Raw genomic sequence first — 8,955 nt, forward strand, 5'->3', positions numbered from 1 at the left:
CTGTAATAAACTCCACTGGTGATAAAATGGTGGAAAGTTCCGTTCTCTTTCCTCTGCTATGTGCTGACCACAGGAGACAGACTTTCCATACTGACTGTCCATGACTGAAGTGTACCTCGAAGACCTGGAGCTGTGTGTGTGTTTGTGTTTCTGTGTATGCATGCATACATGCATTTTTATGTGTGTTAGTCTGTGTGTACGTGTATGTGTGTGACTCGACTCAGTTGCTTGCGGTCACTGATCTTACAGCGGCTTTCCTCGGAAACATTAAACGCTAGCTTTACCCTGGTAATAGGAAGAGACATGATGCAATGACCCTCCGCCTCAGAGGAAGAAGAGACCCACTGCGGTAAATGATGTCAAAACGAGAAGCGGAGGGAGGAGGGAGAGAGGGAGAGATGAGTCAAGGCTGTGAAACCACAAGAAAAGGTTCTGAGTGCCCAAGGGCCTCTGCACCTCTCCGCTCATCGCCCAACATCCCTCCTCCTTTTCTCTCTCTCTCTCTCTCTCTCTCTCTCTCTCTCTCTCTCTCTCTCTCTCCCTCTTTCTCTCTCCCTCTCTACCTTTGTCGTCCCTCCCGAACTGACTCTAATACACTCTTCTCTCTGGCCTGTCTGTCTCTTTCACCCATAACAGTAAGTGCAGGGTGCAAGATGAATGTAATATATTTCCCTTCTTTATTCCCCAGAAGCCTGTTTCTGTGGTGAGAGCATCCTTTAGGGAGCAGTGATGAATGCCTTTCACCTAGATAGGAAGCAGGTTTGACACTCAAAAGACAGCAGCCCCTCCTGCTGGCCATAAGTAAGAACAGCAGTCAGCAGCGGACTAAATCAGGAGCTCAGGTAAATGGGTCAGACATGTTTTTTTGGGAACATTTTTCCAAGTCAAGACTTTCTGTTGCGACAGTGATTTGAGAAGTGGGTGGCTTGAGTGCATTCATTCACTTTCACACATTCACATTCTCTGCCTCTTTCTTTCACACACACATGCACACACACTCCCAGCGGGCATTTCAGATCAGACTGAGTCTTGTGTGTCTGGCAGTGTTCTGCTGGGTCCACAGTAAAAGGATATCAGAGGGAAGCCGCCTCAGCAGAAACACAGAGCGGGCCGGCAGTGAGGAATACGTTTCCAATACTAAACACTCTATCCTCTATCCCAACACATAGCCTACCCACATGCATGCACACGCTCATTCTCTCACACACACAAAACCTTCTGTTTTTCTTATAAATTTAAAACCCTCAAAAATACACTTTTTTTAAAAAACAATACCATATACATCCAATAATCAAGTGTATGTTTATTGTTTTACAACAAATATATGTATACACAACAAATATATCCAATAAAACCCTATCACATCTTTATCACACAACGTCAAGTAAAATTTCAACACAGGCATACAGAAGTAATCAATTAGTAGAGGAACATGGCAGTATCAATATTGCTCTACAGATGGACTAGACTAATGTATAGAGCAGGACTGGGGCTAGGGCTTTGTAGTGACACACAGCAGGAGATATGACAGGCCTACTACACCTGATACATCTGGATAGATCGGTCAGCATCCACCTTCTCCTAGACCCCTGGGGCATGATTTTATGTAGAACTCAACTCTGGTCAGGATATGTGACTAAATCAACAGCTGCAACATTTTGCCCCCCTTCCACTCCTGCCCTTCCTTGGCTGGGGGGACAGTAGTATTGAGAGAGATTGTGCTATGCATAATCCTGAACACACCCCACAGCAGTCTCTCAGCGGACACAAGCATGTGGTGCCATCTGCCGTCTAAACTAGCCAACTACAGCACTGTGTACGAGGGCGTGGTAGGGTTAGGTCAAATCCATGCCCCTTGCACGTTGGCATCCGAAGACTACCTGCTGTATGCTCCAAGGAATGATGTAGGATTTGTTTGTTCGAAGGTTGTGTTGGGATGCCAGGAACGTGACACCGTCTCTTTACACGAACCCGAGAGGGTGGTATCATGTGGAGGCCATTTCCTCCTCAACTTACAGGCCTAGCAGCCATGTTGTTTGCATTAGTCCTAGCAGTAAGCCTCTGACATACCACCGTCAACCCTAGAAACTCACAACTGATGACCTTTACCATTCCACCACAGCAGAGGGCGAGACATTCTAGAACAGATTCCTGACGGGGTCAGTCTGGAGACCCGCTGGTCTGGAGGATGACTCAGATGTCTTCACGGAAGTACAGGCTGTAGTAGTCAGTCTTCACTGTACAGAAACTGAGGCTGAAGTGTACCATACACGAGCTTCAGAATTACATGTATACCTATTTGACTGACAACCAAAAATACAAGGTATTTCTGTAAATTAGACTTAAGACACCATAATACTAAATGAGAACTTTTAACAACCCCATCTACAGTAGACTACCCACAACCAACTCCAACAGATAGTTACAAAGGACTCAAGAGGCAGTAAATTCATGTCGTAACACATGTGCACTTTATTGGGATAGTTTTAGTCAGTGTACAGGTTGGCCCCACCAGTCTGGCACCCCATGTCACCCTTCACCCAGCCGCCCTTGGATGGAACCTCCTACAGGGAGAGCAGGTCACGCTCGGCTTTTGCATAACAAAAACAAAAAAAATTAAACAGGACCAAGATATTTTTAAGGCTGAAAGTACAAAAAACCCAGACATTGTGACACAATTTACATACAAGCGATACTACAACCATGTTAAGTATGCTCCAACCACTGGGCAGCCTTCACAGAGGCAAATACATGTCTGAACAATGCAGTTAACATTTGGAAATGTGTTTGAACAATATGCAGTTAACAAACATTTGGAATGACTCAAAAGAAAGTCCTCAAATGGAACTGTAGAACCTTGGGGTGCTTTTATTTAGCCAAAAAAATAACAAACATTACCATCACCGTTCCAGTTTTTAGATCCTGAGTCAAGCGCCAAAAATAACTGAAGCCATGCCAATGGGAGACGTCGTCTAGGCTCTGCGCCTGAGTGTGTGTATGAGTGTGTGTGGTTTCTGCGCAGAGCTGAAGTCGTTGTTGGGCGTTTGGTCGGGGGGAAAAAAAGGAACAGTCTGTTTAGAAGCATTTGCGGTGGACGATGGAGGGGCCGGACTCATCGTACTCCTGCTTGCTGATCCACATCTGCTGGAAGGTGGACAGAGAAGCCAGGATGGAGCCTCCGATCCAGACAGAGTACTTGCGCTCTGGTGGGGCAATGATCTGGAGAGGAGAGGAATGAGTTAGTCAAGAATGGAGATTCACAACTTGGTCACTGCAACCTCAAGTCTTGAATGGACCAGGTCCACACTAGAGTACAGGGCATTTTAAGTGTAGGTGTCATTTGGACCACAGTCAGCTCACCTTGATCTTCATGGTGGAGGGGGCCAGGGCTGTGATCTCCTTCTGCATCCTGTCAGCGATGCCGGGGTACATGGTGGTGCCTCCAGACAGCACAGTGTTGGCGTACAGGTCCTTACGGATGTCCACGTCGCACTTCATGATGCTGTTATAAGTGGTCTCGTGGATGCCGCAGGACTCCATACCTGGGAGACAGAAAGAACATGGCCGTCAAAACACACGACAAGATGGCCCCTGCCAGTGGGGTAGGTGGAGGTGCACTGCCATTGGCTCGTTGAGTAGTGCATTAACTCACCCAGGAAGGAAGGCTGGAAGAGGGCCTCGGGGCAGCGGAACCTCTCATTGCCGATGGTGATGACCTGTCCGTCGGGCAGCTCGTAGCTCTTCTCCAGAGAGGAAGAGGAGGCAGCGGTGCTCATCTCCTGCTCGAAGTCCAGCGCCACGTAGCACAGCTTCTCCTTGATGTCACGCACTATTTCCCTCTCGGCAGTGGTGGTGAAGGAGTAGCCGCGCTCGGTCAGGATCTTCATGAGGTAGTCTGTGAGGTCGCGGCCGGCCAAGTCCAAACGCAGGATGGCGTGGGGCAGAGCGTAACCCTCGTAGATGGGCACTGTGTGGGTCACACCATCACCGGAGTCCATGACGATACCGGTGGTACGACCAGAGGCGTACAGGGACAGCACAGCCTGGATGGCAACGTACATGGCGGGGGTGTTGAAGGTCTCGAACATGATCTAGGAGGAGAGAGGAGAGAACATTTGAGTACTGGTGGTACAGCTTTAGTAGTGGTTACAGCACACTGAGGCATGCAGCACTGTGTCAGAATAAGAGTTAGAATAAAACAGGTGCACAGAACCTGGCTCACACCAACGTGCAGGTCAAAGAGTACACTACTCAACTAGTGTGGCTCTAATGCTACAATCATTCCTCATTCCTAAAAAAGGCAAAAGTGCAGAGAAATCAGCACACAGGCGAAGGAAGAAACCTGAAGTTTGCAGAGAAAGATGAACAGATCAGGTCAGAGGAGAAAGGGCCTGGAGGAGAAGCAGGGACAGTGAACAGGATGGAAGAGATCATAGAACACAGGATCCATTCCTATACCCACACTAGCACCACTTAGAGCAAGTGATGTAGTGGTGAGCCAGTGTGGGTATTGGGACATGGCCTTCAAGTTCTGAAAGTGTAAAAGTGTAGAGTACAAATAAACCATATATACCTGGGTCATCTTCTCCCTGTTGGCTTTGGGGTTCAGGGGGGCTTCTGTGAGCAGGACGGGATGCTCCTCAGGGGCCACTCTCAGCTCGTTGTAGAAGGTGTGATGCCAGATCTTCTCCATGTCGTCCCAGTTTGTCACAATACCGTGCTCGATGGGGTACTTGAGGGTGAGGATACCCCTCTTGCTCTGAGCCTCGTCACCTACATAGCTGTCCTTCTGGCCCATACCCACCATCACTCCCTGGAGAGACAGGCAACAGAACGGTAGGTCAACATTTGTTAGGGTCACATAAGGGCAAATAAAAACAGCATGGTGTTCAACCCCTCGGTTCAATATAGCAGCTAGCTTATGATGACGTATGCTTTTGATTGTTCTGTTAAATTAGCATTTTTAAAAGCATCCAAATACTGCTAGAATTAGTAAATATTTAGCTAGCTACCTAAACACTATCGAAGGATAAACTATCCAGTGGAATGATTGACCCGTTGGACCAAAGTGCTCACCTGATGCCTGGGGCGGCCAACGATCGAGGGGAACACAGCACGAGGTGCGTCGTCCCCGGCGAATCCGGCTTTGCACATGCCGGAGCCGTTATCCACAACCAGTGCGGCGATCTCATCATCCATGTTTAAACTAAAAAGGGAGGAAAACACTTGTTAGTTAATTCAACTCACTCAGATGGTCAACTGCCAAAAAAAAATCCCTTCCGCGTAGCGCTTTATGACGAAGCACGTTCCAACTTCCTGCTATGAACTGCAGTTCGCGGGTCTGGCCGCTGGGCGGAGCTCGTGCTCCACATTCTTGACAGCCAGACAAAGGGAAGTACCGTTGCATTCTGTTATTACCATATAAGGACATGGTTTGGTTTGAGCAGCTTTGCGGCTGCCGGCGGCGTGGCGCGCGGCCAGAGCAGCAGGGTTCAGCGAAAAGGAACAACATTTCGACATTCGGACCAGGACGCGACCACTCCCTCAATGAAGTTCACCACCACCGCACTAGACCCACCCTTCACTGCCCGGGTGGAATGGGAACAAGTCAAAGACTGAAATCAACGCTGCGATATATTACTGCGTCACAGCTTAGCATTCACAAACCTCTCCCACTAAATTGAAGATTAGCTAGTCCCATGTCTACCATGATCTCTACACAAATGGCTTTAGTCTGTTTAGGAGAGACTGAACTGTTCAGCCAGAGCAATTAATTACAATTAGCCAACTTGGCTGTCTCAAGTTGAGTCATCACTTGGCCCACCAAGTCCTTGACTTATGGCCGTTTCCTGAAAGCCACGCCTTTATGACCGATTCCAAGTTTCGCAATCCGTCAACGTTAGACAATTGCAGATTGCTCTGTGACAAAACCAATAAAATTAAATATGCCTTTAATTCATATTTTCACTTGAGTATAAGGATACCTTTGATCTAGCGATACATGGTTACAACTTGGTTTCAAGGGTTTATCAAGTGCAAAGGTAAAATGGATGCAGATTGGTAATGAGCCAATATCCAATTTTATCACTGGGGAATCAGCCAACAGCGTATAAATGCAATCCTGCAAGAGGCTGAAGGGCGGCGTTAACTAGCATGTGGCTAGGCTAATAGGCTAGCTATGTAGGTCACACCCCGCCGCAGAGCGCGCACAAAGGGAGCAGCCCGAACCATGACCGAACCCAAGATCTGAACACCGAGTATCAGTTGAACGGTAGACTGGTTATTGCATAGTAGTATATCCCGATCAAAAGCTGAATGACCACATTGGCAATCGGAGGCACCTGTGATCCGCCCATGCGCCAATTAGCTGTAACATTAAGTGATTTTGCTAACAATTAGCCATTGGATGACTAGACAAAATAACAAACGTAACCTTCAAAATCAAGCACCAATTGGGTTTTATCTTAAACTCATGTCTTGCAACACCAAGTCAAGTTCTGGCTTGCCGGTAAATAGCTAATAGTTGTGACAGGACAAAGAAAGAGCCTCGTGGTTCATGTCACATTTCCTCACATAACCTTAATCGTACAGTATTTTAAGTAAAAACAAGGTTTGCTTTACATTGAGCTGATCAATATTGTCATTATTGTGTCAATAAACGTAGTACTCTTACCTTTTGGGTGGGGGGGCTTTTCGATTTTAGGGAAACCGGTTTCAGGCAAATGATATCCCGCACGAGCTGCGTAAGACGGCGCTCAAAGTGAATTCGTTAATGGTGGGCGCGTGGTTTTTATCCTCAGTCAGATGCCCGGCTCGAGCCATAAAAGGTAAACTTTCGGATTCGCGCGATTTGATTGGACCGGCGTCACGCACCCGGGCGCGTCGCGTGCACACTGCTGCACTCAACCGCTCGCGATTTTAGAGAGAGAGAGAGAGAGAGGGGGGTGGAGAAAGAAAGGAGGAAAAGGAATGGGGAAAATAGAGGATAGAAATATGTTATGAGGCCTACTGATCCTAATCCCGTGTAAGAGTCAGTTATAGGGTGAGTGCATTGGCCATGTGTGTGTCATACGTGTCCTTTACACCAGTACAATGCAACTGCCATGACAGAACAACAAGCAGCTAGATACCGGCAGATAAGCATGAGTTCATACAAACACACAGTATCGGTATACAGCTACAGTGTATGAACTAGATCTATCTATGTTCTCCTTTTGATTGTTACCAACCCACCACTAAGCACTGCATTAGGGGATTATAGGGGGGTTGTTCTTGGCGTTGATGTCCACAGTAAGTGGCTATTGCATCAACCAGTCAAATATACTAACAGAGAGAGAGAGAGAGAGAGTAAGTGAGGGCTAAGGTCTGTCGTTGACAGCAGCCTGTAAGCCTACATGTTACACTCATCCTCTGCCATTTGCATTACACCAGCAAGCAGAATCATTCTAGCGCCAGCACACCAGTATCACTCTTCTATTTCAGAACCTGTTAAACCCCTCTCTTACTCTCACACGCCCGTCTGTTACCCCCCTCCCCCCTTCACACACACACAGACCAGGGCGTCTCCTTGCTGGCCTGGCCAGCTTTCAGACCTCCACACTGGGTCAACCTGTAGGCTACATCAAGACCACGCTTGTTATCACAACCAGCTGATTAAACCACAGCTTTCTTGTGACGCGGGACTCTATGTGGTGTAAGAATGTTAGATATGTCCCCCCTTAGTTTCTCTCTCAAGAGTTTCATCAGTTTCTTCACTGCAGGTTGGTATCTGATGACAGCTCTCTCAGAGGTTGATGATGTTGACATGATGTCGTAAACAGGGATTGGCTAGGAAATGTTTAATCCTGACCGCTAGGGTGTGGCTTTCAAGCTTCAATTCAGGAGAGAGGATGTGTGTGTGTGTGAGTCAGGGTTCAGGTCCCTTTCATGATTGAGAATTGTACAATAGGCCAATTTTCTTGTTCTGTTCACTCCTCACTTCATAAATTGAGTCGAAATGGAATTTGCCCATTGTGTATGAGTGTGCACAGTGACATCTGATTGGAGCTGTAGTATGTTAGGTAATATGAACTTTGGATCTGCAATCACACACGTGTGTTTGTGGCATGGTTTGTTGGCAATAAGTAAAAGATCCCTAGTTAAGTGGCATGTTGTCAACACTTCGCAGTGGGAATGTCAGCTAGCCGAGTGCTTGGAATACTATCCCAGCAAAACGCCTCTCACATATCATAACAGCCACCGGAGCCACGGTGTGTGTGTGTGTGTCTGTTTACAGATTATCTCTGGACAGGTCTGCCAGATCCTGAGCAATGAGACATGAGGTTACACAGACACTCAAGGTGTTGTATATAATGATAATAACTATGATTAGTGTTGTTTCTTCTCAAGCGATATGTAATAATAGGCCACTTAACATTAACAACAAGTAGTGTACATGACCTCCTAGGTGCCAGGGCCTGCTAGGGTGGATAACACACAGCAAAGTTGTCCAAAATAAGTGAATTATTGACAGAAGAAGAGTCTCCAACAGGTGACTTCTTTTAAAAGCCAGGCAACAAATTACATTTCACTGATAGAGATAGTATCCTTTCAAAGTGCAAACTAACTATAGTTTAGTGCAGTGTGTATGCGTGTGTGTTTGTGTTTATGAGTCAGGAGCAGATGTGTTCAGTGTTCAGGGACTTATTGCCTGTTGCTGAGGCAGGCACCAAGGTCATGTGACACAGTAAATCAGTAACCAATGCCCACTGAAGTGTACAAGCATGTGTGTGTGTGTGTGTGTGTGTGAGAGAGAGAAAAAAAAGTCAAGAGAGATCAGTTCTTCCTCTCCCTTCCACCCTGGAATAAATCAACAGCCTTTTTATGACACATTTAGTTGGTTTCCCAAACCCGCTGCTAGGGTTTGCCGTCGGTCTTCTCAGCACGCGTCTGCCTCGACCTTCGACGTTGCAGGGA

The 8,955-nt window shown here is 47.0% G+C and overlaps 1 protein-coding gene across 1 annotated transcript; it reads right to left on the reverse strand.

The window, feature by feature from the left end:
* Positions 1-2,448: 2,448 nt before the first annotated feature.
* actb2 (actin, beta 2) lies at positions 2,449-6,763 on the reverse strand. Its single transcript, XM_084438142.1, has 6 exons — positions 6,674-6,763; positions 5,077-5,206; positions 4,574-4,813; positions 3,653-4,091; positions 3,361-3,542; positions 2,449-3,219 (listed from the first exon to the last, which is right to left on the reverse strand). The coding sequence occupies exons 2-6, from the start codon at positions 5,197-5,199 to the stop codon at positions 3,076-3,078; spliced, it is 1,128 nt and encodes a 375-aa protein (XP_084294268.1). The 5' UTR covers positions 5,200-5,206; positions 6,674-6,763; the 3' UTR covers positions 2,449-3,075.
* Between the last annotated feature and the right edge of the window lie 2,192 nt (positions 6,764-8,955).

Source organism: Borostomias antarcticus (genome assembly GCF_949987555.1).
Source record: "Borostomias antarcticus genome assembly, chromosome: 5".
NCBI classification, from domain to species: Eukaryota; Metazoa; Chordata; class Actinopteri; order Stomiiformes; family Stomiidae; genus Borostomias; species Borostomias antarcticus.

Excerpts from the sequence above, each read along its gene's own strand:
- actb2 (XM_084438142.1), bottom strand. The coding sequence starts at position 5,199 with ATGGATGATGAGATCGCCGCACTGGTTGTGGATAACGGCTCCGGCATG. Across the intron at positions 4,814-5,076 it reads TTGGCCGCCCCAGGCATCAG|GGAGTGATGGTGGGTATGGG; the intron begins GTGAGCACTTTG and ends CTGTCTCTCCAG. Across the intron at positions 3,220-3,360 it reads CCTCCACCATGAAGATCAAG|ATCATTGCCCCACCAGAGCG; the intron begins GTGAGCTGACTG and ends TCTCCTCTCCAG.